Consider the following 18491-nt stretch of genomic DNA (forward strand, 5'->3'; position numbering starts at 1 on the left):
CTGTGCATCCTTCTTTGACGACTTTAGTGGACTGCTGTCTATAATCTGTATTAACTTTGACTGTGTAGTTATTGCTGGTGATTTCAACATTCATGTTGACAACCCCCAGGATAGAGGGACCAAAGAACTGTGTTGTGTTTTTGAGAACTATGGACTGACTCAGCATGTGACTGAGGGGTCTCAGTCACTGAGCTTGTAGACAATTTCAATTGTAAAATTACAAATGTTATTGATGCCATTGCTCCCATTAAGGTAAAAACTGTCTCTGATAAGAAAAGATCTCCATGGAGAAATGCCATACTGGTAAGAACAGAAAGAAGAGAGTGTCGAAACGCAGAACGCAGGTGGCGAAAAACTATTCTCCAGGTCCACTACAACACCTATAAAGAGAGACTTCGCACTTATAATTTGGAACTGAGGAATGCAAGGCGGTCCTTCTTCTCGGACATTATCGCCAAAAACAATAATAATTCACGTGCTTTGTTTGCTACTGTTGATAGGTTAACAAACCCTCCAGTACCAGGAGCATCTGAAGTCTTATCCACAAAGTGGATAAAGGCCTATATAAAAGTCTTTTTTATATAGACCTTAGTGGTCCCCTAATACTGTATCTGAAGTCTCTTTTATATAGACCTTAGTGGTCCCTAATACTGTATCTGAAGTCTCTTTTATATAGACTTTAGTGGTCCTCTAATACTGTATCTGAAGTCTCTTTATATAGACCTTAGTGGTCCTCTAATACTGTATCTGAAGTCTCTTTATATAGACCTTAGTGGTCCTCTAATACTGTATCTGAAGTCTCTTTCCCGAAATTCAGCCTTGGTGCAGAATTCCAGCCACTAGAGCCAGTCCCACAATGAGCGTTCCTTAGGATGTGCCATTTCTGTGTCTGTAGCTTTAAATGCTATTGAGGAGGAGAGAGGGGGGGGCAAGATGGAGGGGTGTAGCCTTGACCAACTGCCACCTTGCTTGTTTGAAAGCCATGATGTCTCTCTCTCTCTCATGGGTGGGCCAAATTCTCTGGGCGGGCAAAGCAGAGAAAGGGGGGGTAACCTTTCCCCTTATGACCTCATAAAGAGAAGATTCCAGATCGGTCCATCTGAGCTTTCATTTTCTCAAAGGCAGAGCAGGATACCCAGGGCTCGGTTTACACCTATCACCATTTCTAGCCACTGGGGGACCATAGGCAGACAAATGCGGTCAACGGCTAAAACTAATTAGGGGGTGCTATGAAGCCACAATGCCACACGCAAGCCTAAGTGCACTATCAAATTAAAGTATACTATTTGCAACATGGTATTGAGTTTTCCTTCATCTTAACATCCTCAAACGCGTTCGTCACATGAAAAAAAATCTAAATCCATGACAGCTGACCTCCTGTTGTACGAAAACAAAAATCCCAAAACAGGATTTATGTTCCTCAAGATAAGAAAAATGTTCCCACCAAAATTTGTAAATATCAAAAGGAACTTTATCTGCACCATGGGATGCATTAGGGGGGTGCTATGGAGGACGCTGGCCACGGCCAATCACTACACATCTTATATATATACATATTTTCGACAGGTCTTACATGTGTACCAATTTTGGTGAGTTTACATATATCCTAAGACTCTCAAAATTGTGATTCCTTGAGAAAACAACAGGTTCCCTGCACTCTCAGCCCTGGCACGTTCGTGTTTGGGCTCTAATGATGTATCAATTAAGATGTTTCAATCATCATTATGATGTCTGATTTATTAATGATGGTCATGTCTTCTTCATCGGTAAATCTGTAGTTAAAGTGACAGGCTCAATAAACTGAATTGTAGTGTTGTAATCATGATTAGCTAAACAGTATTTCTTCATTACTTCATCATGCTTGTGGCCCTTCAGATAAAGTGCTGACCTGCTCCATCTGGAACTTGAATACATAGAATATGATTAATGGTGGCAATACATGTCATTTAGCTGACGCTTTTATCCGACTTACAAATAAGTGTGTTCAACCCTGGAGGTGCAAACTCCAGACAACAAGTAGTAAGTGCAAATATATTAGCTTTAAATAAGTAAAACTTTCCTTTATCTGAGGTCGGAAGAGATGTGTTTTTAGCCTTCGGCATATGCAACAATCATCTTTGGGACGCCGCAAATAAAGTCAGCTATTCTGTCTATTTAGGCATCTAATTTTGGAAAGTATGTGCAGACATTAAGAAGTTGTCTTTCTGTGTGTGTGTGTGTGTGTGTGTGTGTGTGTTACCTGTGTCTGCAGCGTCTCAGGAACCTCATGATCTTCCTCGCTGACTGGTCCTGCTTCTTCATCAGGAACGACCCCCTGAAGGACAAACAATCATCAATACCTGCTATATATATATATATATATATATATATATATATATATATATAATACCTGCTGTCAAAACTCAACAACAATCAACTCTCAACTCATTTTTTATGATAAAACAGGTAAACATTATGGTGGCATATGCAACAATCATCTTTGGGAACCCGCAAATAAAGTCAGCCATTCTGTCTATTTAGGCGTCTAATTTAGGAACGTGTGTGAAGACATTAACAAGCCTACTTGACTGATCTTGTCTCCAGGCATTAATGTTTAACTGCCTTAATTGTTGTGAATAGAACCTATAAAATGCATCTGCAGGATACTGTAATTTTGTGTAAATCTAGTGACCTTTATTATAATTTTGCCAACCCACTCCTTTAATTCTGAATACATTTAATTTTGATGCCACCATTAGTCATATCTTATTTATCAATGTTAAAGATGGACCAGGTCAGCACTTTATTTTAAGGGGCACAAACATGAAGAAGTAATGTTTCGTTTATCATGATTACACAACTATAATTCCTCAGAATATACGAACACTGCTGTGACTGATCAGTATTTTGAAGAAGACATGAACATCAATAAATGAGAAATCATGATTTAAATACCTTAATTGATGCATTAATTAAGGTATTGTTCCTGCATTAAGTCATGCATGAGATACTATTAATCCTTGTAAATTACTGATAGTACATCAAGTACTACATTCATTAATTCATGCTTTTAATGGACCCTTATTAAAAAGTGTTACCAGTCATTGGCCTTAGCAATAAACGAGCTGTTCTTTAATGTCACCAACTGTCTTTTTGTCTATTTTAAATCGATTGACAGGCCTAATTTATAGGGGTGGTACGGTTCACAAAACCCACGGTTCGGTTCGTATCACGTATAACACTCCAGAAATATACTTCATCATATTATATATAAAAATATTCCCACACACCAGACCATATACGACGCTGGCGCATCCTCCAACTCCGGGCAGCCTTTCTTATCTCTCCCACTTGCCATTCATACACGTGACGTGACCTGCAGCAGCAGCACCACACTCCACTCCACCGTTCTCTTAATACATCCAGGCACTCCACCTGAGGAGCGGTCGGCTCAGCGCCTCTCAAAATCTGATGAAAATCTTTTAAACTGACCTTTGTTGATCTGAAATGAAGACAGATTCAGCAGCTGCACGGCCTATTTCTCTCTTCAAAATGTTTTCAGAAACATGTTTCGCTGAACTTTTTTCGTAAAATATGAGATTGTGTTCAGAACGAGACGCCATTAGAGTCTGTTTTGAAATTCGGGAGCAGCAAGAACCATGTGACGCGTTCGTCCAATCAGCTGCCATGTGTGGCGTTCGTCACGCTCATCCCGCTCGTCGTTTCCAGTAAGTGTTTTAACATAGGTGTATAAAGTGGTACTACTGCAGTAAGTGTTGTAACATAGGTGTATAAAGTGGTACTACTGCAGTAAGTGTTATAACATAGGTGTATAAAGTGGTACTACTGCAGTAAGTGTTGTAACATAGGTGTATAAAGTGGTACTACTGCAGTAAGAGTTATAACATAGGTGTATAAAGTGGTACTACTGCAGTAAGAGTTATAACATAGGTGTATAAAGTGGTACTACTGCAGTAAGTGTTGTAACATAGGTGTATAAAGTGGTACTACTGCAGTAAGTGTTTTAACATAGGTGTATAAAGTGGTACTACTGCAGTAAGTGTTTTAACATAGGTGTATAAAGTGGTACTACTGCAGTAAGTGTTGTAACATAGGTGTATAAAGTGGTACTACTGCAGTAAGTGTTATAACATAGGTGTATAAAGTGGTACTACAGCAGTAAGTGTTGTAACATAGGTGTATAAAGTGGTACTACTGCAGTAAGTGTTATAACATAGGTGTATAAAGTGGTACTACTGCAGTAAGTGTTGTAACATAGGTGTATAAAGTGGTACTACTGCAGTAAGAGTTATAACATAGGTGTATAAAGTGGTACTACTGCAGTAAGTGTTGTAACATAGGTGTATAAAGTGGTACTACTGCAGTAAGTGTTTTAACATAGGTGTATAAAATGGTACTACTGCAGTAAGTGTTGTAACATAGGTGTATAAAGTGGTACTACTGCAGTAAGAGTTATAACATAGGTGTATAAAGTGGTACTACTGCAGTAAGTGTTGTAACATAGGTGTATAAAGTGGTACTACTGCAGTAAGTGTTTTAACATAGGTGTATAAAGTGGTACTACTGCAGTAAGTGTTTTAACATAGGTGTATAAAGTGGTACTACTGCAGTAAGTGTTGTAACATAGGTGTATAAAGTGGTACTACTGCAGTAAGTGTTATAACATAGGTGTATAAAGTGGTACTACAGCAGTAAGTGTTGTAACATAGGTGTATAAAGTGGTACTACTGCAGTAAGTGTTATAACATAGGTGTATAAAGTGGTACTACAGCAGTAAGTGTTATAACATAGGTGTATAAAGTGGTACTACTGCAGTAAGGGTTATAACATAGGTGTATAAAGTGGTACTACAGCAGTAAGTGTTATAACATAGGTGTATAAAGTGGTACTACAGCAGTAAGTGTTTTAACATAGGTGTATAAAGTGGTACTACTGCAGTAAGTGTTATAACATAGGTGTATAAAGTGGTACTACTGCAGTAAGTGTTGTAACATAGGTGTATAAAGTGGTACTACTGCAGTAAGTGTTATAACATAGGTGTATAAAGTGGTACTACTGCAGTAAGTGTTGTAACATAGGTGTATAAAGTGGTACTACAGCAGTAAGTGTTATAACATAGGTGTATAAAGTGGTACTACTGCAGTAAGTGTTATAACATAGGTGTATAAAGTGGTACTACAGCAGTAAGTGTTATAACATAGGTGTATAAAGTGGTACTACTGCAGTAAGAGGTTAGTGCACGTTAACAGTGGACTGACGAACCGTACAACGCACACACGCTCTGAACAGAGACTAGCCAACCGAGCGGTTCGGATGTTTTTTCATGAACCGTACCACCCTTACTAATTTACATACATTTTAAATATGCTAAAAATTATCCAATATGTAATAATAATGTCAATCAATCAATATTAATGCTGCGTTGTTGTGGCCTTCCAGTTTATTCTGGGGAAACTACTATTCTTTTTCTTGCTATCATTTGATTGAACTGTTGAAATACTAATGTTGATGTCTAAAGTAAAGAGTAGATACATGTAGCATACAATGACTAAACTAATACAACCACTTTGAGTCAAAGTGATTTCACCTTTTGTGGAGAAGTCATTCTTGTTCTTCAGTGGGAACTAATTCCAGACGGACGTCCTGAAGTCAGAAGTGTCTCGTCCCACAGATGAGCTGTGAAGTCAACAACCAGAGACACACCATGAGACAGGAGACACTATAACATCACTATACTCATATACTATCTGCTGATCAACTGGGTATTTTCCAGGTTTTTCTTCACATTGGGAACTATGTTTTTGTTTTTATAATCTGAAAAGTTACTTAAGTTATTGAGTAGAAGTATAAAGTAGAATAACATAGAAATACTTAAAGGTCCCATATGGTGAAAATGGGTTTTTATGGGATTCTGTGTTTCATATAGGCTCGGGGGTTTAAATTAAAAGCTGTGAAAATGTGAAATCGCTCACTGCCGCCATTTCTCCACCCCCCACAAAACTAGACCGCCTTCCAGCTAAACGGGCCAGTTAGAATTTGATGTATTTGCTACGTAGAAACCGGGTAACCAATGGGTGTTGTGTTCCAAAATCGACCTAGCCCCGCCCCCTTTCCCAACGTTCGCTTCGTGCCGCTGAGAAGAATCCAAGAAGAACCGGGAGTCATGTCGGGAGTTAAGTCCTCCCTGAAAACTGGCCATGAGAAATGCATCATTCCAGGGTGCAGAGTATCAAATACATCACTGCACTGCCTTCCAAAAGACAAAGATGTCGCTGACAAGTGGATGGATTTTATTTTTGGAGACTTGCCTAAACCTGTGCCAAGTCAGGCTTTTCGGCTATGTACTGCACATTTTTCACAGCAGTTCGTACTGAATCAGGGGCTTTATGATGCTGGAGTCGTATCAAAATTACTGTTGATGAAAGGATCCATTCCAACTATTCGGCACCCTCTCCCAAGCATTGAAACGGTGAGTAAAAACTATTTCATAACGTAGCTAGATTACTAGCTAGCTAACTGAGTTGATCATGTTTCGTTTTTCCTAATGGTTGGTTAGCTGGCTGTGTCACCGCTAGCTAACATAGTGTGTGTGTGTGTGTGTGTGTGTGTGTGTGTGTGTGTGTGCGTGCACATTATAACGTTAGCTGTTGTCTAACTACTGAACTAGCTAACTGACGTTAGCTACAAAGCAAACAATAGTGATGTCGCCTACTATTTTAGTTTGTTTGTAATATTGTTAATCTCTGGCCAAGAGGAAACTATAGATACTCTGTGATTGATTGTGTGAGTGCATCACATCGTCTTTTAGCAAAATGGCGGAGCGCGTATACTCAGCGAACCTGTGTTGGTGCTCTCGCCGGGTTCAAGTCCGTTTTTAGGGGCAAAAGCGCCCCGAAGTCCCCTGGAGGCTCTAGCAGCTTTTTTCCTCCATCCAGCTGTGAGACGGGACGCGCAGCGGCTCGCCATTTGCAGCGTCTGATATACAGTATTTTCTTGGCGAGTGAATCTGGCAAGAAAGTACACTGATAATCTTTTATAAACGATATAAATAAAGGATTATGTTATTGATATTTAATTAGCGATTCTGTCAAATGATAAAAAATGCATCCCCTGCTTGCCAACCCTTTTGATTTTACTTTCTCTCGCCCTGCTGTCTTCCTTTACAGATATATATATATATATATATATATATATATATATATATATATATATATATATATATATATATTATATCAGTATATGTTATAAGCTCTACATGTGATTAACCAAGCTCGTTACCTATTATTTATTATATGCACATATATCTGTATTGCATCTAACTTGTTAAATACCTTGTTATACTGCACTGTTTGCACTGCCACTGTTTAGTGTTACTTGCCTCATCCAAGTGCCTTTATTTGTCATTTACGTTATAGTAGATAGAGGACGCTACTGCGTCAAATGTTTTTTTTCTTGTGTTCTGTTGCTGCTGGTCTCTGATAGTTACCACACTTTTTGTTGTATGCCTACAATGAAAAATGAAATGTGTTATGACTAGCAATATTATCACGCTGTCTCCTTTTCATTTCCTAATATATGTGATGATGTATTCTTAGGGAGCCATTAGACCTGTTTCCCAGGCCAGTACCTCCCGGAGTATTGGCTGCCAGACTGACCCCCTTTCCAAAAAGATCTGTTGGAACCCAACTATCCAAGGACACTCTTAAGACTCACATCAGAAGCAGAGGTTAGTGAAATTGAATTTTTGTAAATGGTAGTTTACCTGCAAAGTTGTGTTTTGTTTACATTTTTGTTTATAAGCTGATAAGTCAAAAGTAATCATTTGAATGATTACTGGTAATAGGTATTCCCAAATGTTATATCTATGAACCATATATTCCTATTGCAGTTGAAAGAGGGGATCAAAGAGAAAACAAATATGGGAACCTTATCAGTGAGATATAGTACATAATGTGGGAAGACATTTAACATTGATCTTAGAGACTGTATACAGATAGCTTGTCCTATGCACTACATGATGGTTTGTTATTACTGCTATTTCAAATGAGCCACAGTCTACATTGTTTGACAAAGGCATAATTTCCAAATAGCTTCTCAGACAAGTGTGGTCTGCGAGAATGTGTGGTCTCCCCCACTTCTCACCTCAACACCCTTGAAGCCCCTTCCACCCAAAAAGAGGCCGCGACTGGAACTAGAGGAGGATGACGATGAATGGGAGGCCTCCATTGAGGCTACTGACCCTAATGACTCCACTTTCATTCAAAGTGTATCAATGACAACAGAGTCATCGACTGTATCGTAAGTTCTCAAGAAAGCTCCAATAGCAATTTATCTTTGATGTGTCTCAATTCTGATGTGAATAATATTTCTTATGTTTTTCTGTTGTGCTTCTTTTTTTCCCTTGCACAGACAAGCCTCACTACCATATGATGTACCTAAATATATTGTATATGAAAACTGCCTCCTCGAGTTGTTTGAGTTATGTCCAGTGTGCAGCTCCATGTGTGATGTCCGGAAAACTATACGTGGGACTTTCCTTGCTGTTGATCAGACGTGCCACCGCTGTGAGTTCAACAGACAGTGGAAGAGTCAACCGTTCATTGGAAGTACACCTGCAGGGAACATTCATCTCTCTGCAGCTGTATATTTTACAGGGACATCTTTCATCCAAATGAAAAAGGTATTTAGGTGCTCATTTGTACAAAATGTTTTTTTGTTATATGCATATCAACTTGCAATTTACATTTTTTTTCATTATTTTTTAAAAAGGTTTTCAATGCATTTGGTGTGAGGAGCATGCGATACCAAGCTTTCCGGAAACATGCCAAAACCTATCTAGAACCTGCCATTGTTTGGAAATGGAAAAGGGCCCAGCAGGTTGAGCTTCAAAGTTTAAGCCAGCAGAGCAAGGTTATCATTGGAGGAGATATGCGGGCAGATTCTCCAGGTCAGTAGCAGAAACACCATCATTTTGAGTTGAAAACTAATTTCTGGTAACACTTTCACTGTATCACCCTGTAGGGTGGGACCGGAGCGCAACTATGTAATGCTACAGCGGAAATAGTTGCACCGATTTCTTTTTAAACTGCCTTAATAACGCTTTACTTTATTACATGTACTGTGCTACATTGTTTTACTGCGATTTATGTGCACCGTTGTCTTGCAGGCCATTGTGCCAAATTTGGAAGCTATACTGTGATGAATCTTGAAACCAGCACAGTCATCGATATCCAACTTGTGCAGGTGTGTATATTACCAAAGATATTTCAACCACCACTACTTAGTAGTGCAAATGCAATTGCAAAGCATCCCCAACATAGTAATCTGACATGACCTTTTATGACAGCACATTGGACTTTTGCTCCAGCTATTTCTTATTGTGTCCTCTTCCCTCAATCTACCCTGTTTTCTATCAACAGAGCAATGAGGTCGGAGGGAGTTACTACATGGAGAAGGAAGGTCTGAAGCGAAGCCTTGCTCTTCTGGAGGCAAGTGGTGTCACATTGGACTGCATAGTCACAGACCGCCACGTCCAGATTCAAAAATACCTGAGAGAAAAGGGCATCACACAGTACTATGACGTCTGGCATATTGATAAGGGTATGACATATTAATCTATTATGCTTTTGACGCACTGTTCTGTCTGAATTTGTAATTTACAGTTAGCTCTGACATGGAATTTCAATATTACTCAGTAGTTTTTACTATATTGTTTAATCCAAGGGATGTCTAAGAACATTGACAAACTTGCCAAGGAGAAGGATTGTGAGGTGGTAAAAACAAGCAACAGAGTATTAGGAACCATCTCTACTGGACTGCATCATCATCCAAGACAGGCCCAGAGAAGGTGGCAAAGTGGACATCTGTCATCCATCACATCCACAACATTCACACACACGAAGACCCCCTTTTTTCCAAAGTGTGAGCACAGTGATGTCATAGATAAGAGGAGGTGGTTGAAGCCAGGTATACATTTATTCTTATTTTATTCCTTTGAAAAATATGAATGATGGTAATATAAAACCATTACATTTGGCATCTAAAGGCATTTTCTAAACAGTTTTAAAATAATTTCGTAGGATCAAAGGCTTCCTACAGACTGGAGAAGGTCCTTACAAACAAGAGGTTCATCGAGGGTGTGGAGAAACTAAGCCCTCACCACCAAACATCCTCTCTTGAGGCCTTCCACAGCGTTGTCATCCGCTTTGCACCAAAGAGTGTGGTTTACCCATTCATTGGGATGCTTTGCAGGTAATGCACATTATGCAAGTGATTATGCACAGCCAGCCATCATTATGACAGAAATACCCCTGTTACTGTAGTTTTGCTGGCCTACTTTCTGACCAGATTATTAAAATACAAAAAGTTTTGATCTGGGCCATTTCCTCAGGTAGCTTAGCACAGTGTGTAGACTTCTATTTCTTTGTACAATGTATTTAAGTAATAAAATACACAACATTGTTGTTGTTGCAGACTCTATCTCTCAGCATTCCACTTCAATGAGAATGCCAACCGGCCACAGTCAACAAGTGCTCTGGGAGGTCCTGCCTTTAAACTGGCCTTCCCTAAAGCGAAGAAAGGGGGATACAGCCTCAAACGAAGGAAAATTAAGCCGACATTCTGTAAGTAAATTATCACAACATGCAACATTAATTCAATTTTATTTTATTTATAATGTCAAATCATAAAAGTTTTCTCAGGGTACTTCATGTAGAGCAGGACTAATAAACAGAGACCCATTGCTATTGAACATTACATGTTAATGAATAAATAAAAAATACTTCATTCATTCCACAGGCTATGTAAATGAACTCATCGCCCTCACATTTGAGAGTGTTGTCCCTGACCCAGCACCTTTGACTGAAGAGCTGCAGAAGATCACCATTCCAGAGGATCTTTGTGCTGAGTTCTCGGTGCCATCCATGGAAGAGGCCATTGCAGGATTTGTGTCACGCTTCAATCCAGCACAGGTCGAAAACCAGTGTAGGTACTGTCTGCATACTCTGTCCTTATTCGAAGGACGACGCATGAAGGGATAACAACCCTGACCCTTCGACCAAGAAACCCCCAGCACCAGCTGACAAAACTTCTGTAGGCCAAATACCTGTAACGACTAAAACAGAAGAAATAGAAACGACATACTTAAACAGGTTACATGTTTTGAGTTATGCATATACTTCTAACTGACATTTTGTTTAAACTTTTGCTGTCTTCAGTGAGGGGAGCCAGTCAGAGCTCAGGTGGACCGACAACCTCAACAACGGTAGTGCAAGAAGGAGCAACGGCAGAGGTACAGACTCCTTATTAACAGAAGAGCCGGTCCCAATAAATACATGTTTACATTGATCCAATTACAGGATAAAAATAATAGCAATGGGCATTGCTATTAAATTCAAGTAAATCTTTCTGTGTAAACATTTTGTTTTTAGTGAGGTGAGCCAGTCTGAGCTCAGCTGGACCGACAACCTCAACGACATTAGTGCAAGGAGGAGCAACAGCAGAGGTACAGTTAATTTAGCATAAAAATGGTTCAATTAAAAATACTGTCATGATTTAACTGTTATCTGTTTCCCCCAGATGATCACATTGCCAAGCTGCACCACTTTCTGCAGGAAGTTTTTGGAGAGAGCCGTTCACTCCCTTATCCAGCCGCAGAGTGGTTCTGAAGCTATAATAGCTACAGCTCTTAACATTCTATTAGACTGCTATATACCCACTGCTATAAATATTAATATTTCTGTTATTACATTAGTTGTTATAATGTTAACTTGTTATTGTGGTTTCTTTTCATCTCTGTTCATTTTAATTGTATTTTGTGTCTGTTAAGAGGCACAAAGACACTCTTTATGATATGCCCCCAAAACTGCTGTTCTAGCTAAGTGGGAGCTGTCGGCATTAGCTGCAGCAGCTCCAGTTAGCTAGCACCGAGTCGGCTCATTTTTTTTGCTATCGACAGTACTCACATACTTATAGCGATCAAGATTAATGTAAAAATTGCCCGGAGTTCTCCTTTAATTTCATTATTGTAGTTTCTATGCAGCCCTTCTCTCTCTCTCTCTCTCTGTCCCCCCAACCGGCAGTGTCAGATGGCCGCCCACCAAGAGCCTGCTTCTGTCCGAGGTTTCTGCCTGTTAAAAGGAAGTTTTCCTCGCCACTGTCGCACAAAACGCTTGCTCTTGGGGGAATTGTTGGGTCTCTATAACATTTTATTAAACATTTGTAAGCTTCTGTTGTCAATTGTTTCACTGCTGTGGCCCTCACACTTATTGGTGTTGTAAAACAGGAGTTATCTGGTTTAATTAATGTAGCATAATATAATTAAAACAGCTGTATATAAAAAAATATATTATAAACGATTTGTTGAAGCACTTACTTTGTCATTACTCTGAGTCTCAGAGGCCCATAATCAGCCCTGTAAATATTCAGTGCATTCTGCAGTGAATAAGGGTTCAGACAGACAGGTTCCAGGCCTGGGTGGTCCACCATACACTGTGGTGGGTCAGGCAGCTCGTCACATCTTCTTCTGACCTTTATAAAATATTACATAGACCGTTAAATTACATATGACAGTGATATTAACAAAAAGCAGGAAGCAAGGTAACCCGGTGATGCTGTGTCTTTGTGCTCTTTGACAACACTTGGCTTATTGCATCCTTTTTAATATCTACGTGGATGCAGTGAGATAAACCAGACAATAATTGTAACGTTACCTGAGGTATCTCCCTGCAGCACACATTTTCAACCTCGGACGGCATCCGCTCACAATGTCCACATGTGCACCTGTAGTAACATTAAACATTAACTGAAGCATGAAACAGGAAAAGCACGCCAATTTTTTTAATTCAATGAAAACAAATTTAATATATTTGGAAACAACAATTAACTTTAATACTTGATCTGGGTGTTTTCAAATATTTAGTACTGACTGGAGAATGTATTTGAACATTACGACATTGCGAGGACTGAGGTAAGAACATTAAGCAGCAATTTCCTTCATATTCGTAAAGTCTGATACATTTTATGAAACTACAAATAAGGTCGTAATATATCATCTACCGGCGGTCCCAGGGGACCTTTATGCTGCTGACACCGCTGCCTTTTCCAGGCAACAGCGGCGCACAGAGAGAAGAGTAGGTGGGCGTGTGTCAGGTAACGTTATGTGCCGTGCGCCGGAATATAAACACAGACACATCGCAGAAAGCATGACAATAACATGAAAACACATCATTCACTCTAAGTGGTTTCTGTGACTTTCAAATGTTTAAAAACCCAAAAGACGCAGAAATACACAGCCACCATATAACGTTAGCCTTAGCCCCGAATAGCCACATCACTGAAGACACACATGTCTAACGTTAGATGACTTTTTCTAAAGCGTTACAGCCTACTAAAATGAAAACGCACTCAACTTACCACTCTGAAACGTCCTGCTGACCTCTTCCAAAAGAAATGAATTGGTCCTCTTCGCCTGAATCCTCTGAACTTGAGCATTCGGGCTCTAACTGGTAAGGTCTTGCAAATCCCGCTGCCATGTTGGTTTATAGTAGTTCCAACAAAATCTGATTCTAGATCTGTGCTTAGCCAATCAGAGCATTCTGCTCTCTAGTTGTGGGCTGAACATTCCATCCAGCAGCGAATCCAAGCGTGTGTGGGAGGGGAGAAAAAAGGCTCTCAGAAAAGTGTGGGAAAATCAACCCAACACTTTTTTTTTGGTAACACTATTAAATTAGTGTTAAATAGACACATATAAACGGTACACATATAAGTTTAAGTATCACCATATGGGACCTTTAAGTAATAGTACCTCTGAATTGTTCTAAAGCAGAGAGCAGTTGAGTAAAATACTTTCCACCACTACTCTTGTGAAGCAGCTGCTCTAAACAAACAGTTAAACTCTCAGTTTCTCACCGATTCTTCCAATGTGTTGACTCCACAAGATTTCCACGCTTTACTTCTCAGAAACAGCCAACGAGAGGAGAGGAAACAGCCAACGAGAGGAGAGGAAACAGCCAACGAGAGGAGAGGAAACAGCCAACGAGAGGAGAGGAAACAGCCAACGAGAGGAGAGGAAACAGCCAACGAGAGGAGAGGAAACAGCCAACGAGAGGAGAGGAAACAGCCAACGAGAGGAGAGGAAACAGCCAACGAGAGGAGAGGAAACAGCCAACGAGAGGAGAGGAAACAGCCAACGAGAGGAGAGGAAACAGCCAACGAGAGGAGAGGAAACAGCTAACGAGAGGAGAGGAAACAGCCAACGAGAGGAGAGGAAACAGCCAACGAGAGGAGAGGAAACAGCCAACGAGAGGAGAGGAAACAGCCAACGAGAGGAGAGGAAACAGCCAACGAGAGGAGAGGAAACAGCCAACGAGAGGAGAGGAAACAGCCAACAAGAGAGGAGAAGTTGGTCCTGGTGTTCAGACATGGAGAACTAAGTTTACGTCATGGGGGAGGACAGGGGGATTCAGACTCTCTTACCCAGGGAAAAACATGAGACACATGTGTTACTCCCCCCTCCATTAGCCTCACAGTGGTCTGGTCTGCTGCCTCCCATCCCCCAACACTCACTCTGCAGCCCAGTGGTTATTTATACTGCAGGGAGGGACTCCTGGAATGTGAGATATTCCTGAGTTGGCTCAGACTTTCCATACTTTGGTTGGGGGTGGAAAGTTCAGATCTCTCTCTTTTTCAGTGCTTTTTTTTATACATAGTCAATACACCTAATTTATTTAACATTATAACTGATTTTTTGAGTTTAAAAAAAAAGCAGTAATTATGAATTATTTTGACTACTAGTTCAGAGGATGATGAATGCATCACAGACTGGTATCGGTCAGTAAGTTCTAATTTTAGTCAGGATATTATTATAACAATGCTGATCTTTGATATCAATGCACTTTCATGACTCTGGAATGTGAGATATTCCTGAAGTTTATGGCTCAGACTTTCCACACTTTTGTTGGGGGTGGAAAGTTCAGATCTGGTTCCTGACTCTTAGGGCCCTGACACACCAACCAGACGGCCGACCGTCGGCAGTAAAGCCAGTCGGACTGATCAGTCGGGTCCCCGAGGTCCAAAAAATGCCTCAGAACACACTGAGGAGACGCCGACTTGAGCGTACGCTCTGCACGTGCACGAAACGTAATACGTCTCCATAGCAGCAGACGGCGCTGCTCTGTGTTGTTTCCCAGAAAATGAAAACCGGCAGCTGATTGGACGAACGCGTCACGTGGGTCTGGTTTCTCCAGAAATTCACAGCCAGACTGTCATGGCGGCTCGTTCAGAATACGATCTCATATTGGACTAAAATAGTTCACCGAAACATGTTTCTGAAAACATTTGAAGAGAGAAATAGGCCGTGCTGTTGCTGAATCTGTCTTCATTTCAGATCGACAAAGGTCAGTTTAAAAGATTTTCGTCAGATTTTGAGCGGCTCACCTGCTCGCCATTTCCTGGTGAGTCCCGACTGTCCTGTCTCTGACTGAACATGTCAGGTCGGCCAAAATGAAGGCCGACGGCTCCTTAGACGGCCGACGGCACGGGACACACCGACCACACTTGAGTCACCGACCTCGCCAGACGGCCCGACGTCTTCTCTATTAGAATAGTCAGAAAGGTGGGGGGGGGGGGGACACTGGCGTACTGGCTCTGGCTCAGTGTTGTCAACCTGGAGGAGTCATTAGTATTGTGCTAGAAATGTCTGGAAATAAGAGTTTTATTTAATTAATCATTTAACAGACAAATGTCCGGCATTAGAAAGGCAGAAACAAACTTCATATCTGGTTAGTAACATCTATTAAAACATAATGATGCATCTGATTATAAAGGTTTTACAACCTTTGAACACGGCCCCTTAACTCAAAATCTGTGGCAGTTTCACGGCCAATGTCATTACAAGTGTTACCCATGTGCAGTGATTCCTTCGGAAAACAAGAAATAAACAGAGATATGTGCACTGGCTGGATTAACACAACTTTTATACCTTTCTGTCACATCTACTGCAGTCAGATTTGCTGTGTTCCCTTGGAAGAAATCACTGCACATGGGTGGGCACTTGTAATGACATTTCGAGCATGTTTAGAGGCTAAAAACATGTTTAAAACTTGCCCTGTTTAAGCTGTTGGGTGCTAACGCTAGTAGGAGGATAAAACGGTGTAGGCAGCACCGACTGGTTTAGTTTTTCTTGCTACTGACAGCACTCCACATTTCCAAACAACAGAGCTACGTATTGAAATAAATGCTGTGAAACGACGACCGGTCACTGTTTTTTGGCTGTTGCGATGGTTTAGTTTGGCACCAAAAGTCTAACTGGGATTAGTTTGTTGGTTGGGTTAAAATAAGTACTTCTGGGGCAGTAAAGTCCTGTGTTTTGGGACCAGTACACCACGCCAATCTCCCGCCAAAATGTAAATTTTAACTGTTTTGTTCAACGTTGCGCCACCACACATTTTGCATTAAGACCAACTTATCACAAGAAACGTAATACAGTGAGTTGAAGTAACTACTTTAACAAAGTTTACAATGCCATTACATATTTTTTTATTCAGTTTAATTGAAAATCAAAGTAAGATGAGCAATTTCAAATTCTTGTTTTTACAGTGAACAAAATTCAACAGATCTTAAACCACATTCAGAGACAGAAAATACAAAGAGTTAATATACAATGTAAAATTATTATTATTATTATTTAAGATTATTAAATGAAAGATCCACAAAGTAAGAAAATATGTTAAAGTACAAATAATAAAAAAGAATATGTATAAGGCAGACAAAAACAAATAATGGGAACACATCTTTAAAGGAACACGCCACTGTTTGTTGAAATAAGGTTATTCACCGTCTCCCCTTGTAGATAGGTGGGCAAAAGCATTTTTGTTTCAGTGCATGCATTGTCTTAGTCCGGCAGCGCCGCCGCTAGCTTAGCTTAGCGTAGTGAATGGAATCCTATGTTGCCGGTTAGCAAGTTGTGAGTAAAAGTGAGCCAACAACAACAAAAACAAAACCTAATTACTTCTTGTGGCCTGTTTATTCACGAGTACAAATAGCAATGCAGATTAAGACTAGGCGATTTCCTAGGCAGATATTGACTTGGGACTATACTGGAGCAAAGCACAGCCGAAGCACTGCTACATGGGTGCAGAGATATAACGCAGCACCTGAAAACCCCCAACCACCATCAACATACCGGCGTGAAGATTATCTCTGCGCCCAGGGGAGGGGGGGGCAGCTGGCGTCAAGTAGAGCAGTCCAGAAGGCGCTCAGTCCTCCAAGTCAGGAGATAAAGTGAGGGAGTCAACGAGTTCTAGGAAGGGGTTCCATGTCTCTAGGAATGTCGCGATAGATAGCGCCTTTCAGAGAATATCTGAGCTTCAAACTGTTGAGCACCTCTTTAATCCAAAGGTCGTGTGTGGGGGGGGGGCGGGCTAACAGAGATGTAAACGCCAGGGCCCGCCTTAGTGCAACAGGGAGGTCAGCGTCAGAGGAAATACCGAAAATGGCTGACAAAGGGTTAGGGGGATAAGGTGGTCATAGGCTCTGTTCAAGGTGTCAAAAATATTCCTCCAAAAAGTAGTTAATTTAGGGCAAGACTAGAACATATGAGTATGGTTGGCAGGGGACTGGTTACACCTGTTACAGGCGTCCCGGACAGTGGAGTATATTTTGGACAATTTCACGTTTGTATAGTGAACTTTATGAAGGACCTTGCATTGGATTAAGCCATGATGAGCACATATGGAGGAAGAGTGAACCATAGCCAGCGCAAGGTCCCATTGTCGGTCCGTAATAGCCATAGTCAGATCGTTCTCCCATGCAGCTTTTGTAAAAGTGTGACAGACCCGGTTCGGGTCTGTCGCCAGGAGGGAATCAATACAATACAATACAATCGGGCATGTGCCCACGGGTGTTGAAGGCAGCGGGAGTTGAGAGCAGATGACTGACCGCAGTGAAAGGTGTGAGCTCGTCCTTTCCAAACCCAGACAGGTAATGAGGCGCAGTCATCGCTCATCTAGTACAGGAGTTTCTGCAAATTTGCTGCCCAGCAGTATCATCTAAAGTTAGGGAACGCCAGGCCCCCCTCGGCCTTCGGAGACTGTAGTATCGCCTTTCGGATCCTAGCAGGTTTGCTGCTCCATAGAAATTTAGATATCGTCCTGGCCAGCTTAAAAAAAAAAAGATTTAACCATGAGGTTGCCTCGGCTCTGGCCTGATGAGCCAGAAGCTTCCCAGCTTCATCCCCTGACTCAAAAAAGCGTTGTCTAGATTTGAGCAGACGGAGCTTGGATTTATTCGTAGATAAGAGGTCAAAGTCTGTTTGCAGCCTAACTCCGGATTTCCACTGGATGCAGAACGTCTGCGGACCAGCTCCGCTGTCCGTCAACACCCACCAGGTCCAGATTTGTTGCGGCACGGCTGCGGCCATGACTGACAGCTGTAGTCACGAGGACCCACGAGATCTCACGAATTCACGTAGAATAGAACCACAAAACCACCAC

At 41.0% G+C, this 18491-nt stretch overlaps 3 protein-coding genes across 4 annotated transcripts in view; 1 reads left to right on the forward strand and 2 right to left on the reverse strand.

Moving 5' to 3' along the window:
• The window catches only part of LOC116065060 (zinc finger protein 239-like), a 48126-nt gene that overhangs the window by 24544 nt on the left and 5091 nt on the right, over positions 1 to 18491 (reverse strand). For both annotated transcript variants that reach the window (XM_035993927.1, XM_035993926.1), the window contains exons 2-3: positions 5588 to 5676; positions 2240 to 2314 (exon numbers count right to left, since the gene is read on the reverse strand). In XM_035993927.1, coding sequence (XP_035849820.1) covers positions 2240 to 2314; positions 5588 to 5605 — 93 coding nt within the window. In that variant the 5' untranslated portion in view covers positions 5606 to 5676. The remainder of the gene's footprint in view (positions 1 to 2239; positions 2315 to 5587; positions 5677 to 18491) is intronic.
• Positions 7662 to 10630, forward strand: LOC116065059. The gene is made up of 9 exons (XM_031320514.2): positions 7662 to 7726; positions 8091 to 8298; positions 8410 to 8680; positions 8770 to 8947; positions 9167 to 9243; positions 9420 to 9600; positions 9724 to 9966; positions 10080 to 10251; positions 10474 to 10630. Exons 2-9 carry the CDS (start codon positions 8273 to 8275, stop codon positions 10628 to 10630), a joined length of 1305 nt encoding a protein of 434 aa, XP_031176374.2. The 5' UTR covers positions 7662 to 7726; positions 8091 to 8272.
• LOC116065062 (P2X purinoceptor 7-like) lies at positions 10857 to 13694 on the reverse strand. The gene is made up of 4 exons (XM_031320517.2): positions 13414 to 13694; positions 12711 to 12780; positions 12374 to 12528; positions 10857 to 11113 (listed from the first exon to the last, which is right to left on the reverse strand). Exons 1-4 carry the CDS (start codon positions 13530 to 13532, stop codon positions 10957 to 10959), a joined length of 501 nt encoding a protein of 166 aa, XP_031176377.1. The 5' UTR covers positions 13533 to 13694; the 3' UTR covers positions 10857 to 10956.

Source organism: Sander lucioperca, chromosome 17 (genome assembly GCF_008315115.2).
Source record: "Sander lucioperca isolate FBNREF2018 chromosome 17, SLUC_FBN_1.2, whole genome shotgun sequence".
NCBI classification, from domain to species: Eukaryota; Metazoa; Chordata; class Actinopteri; order Perciformes; family Percidae; genus Sander; species Sander lucioperca.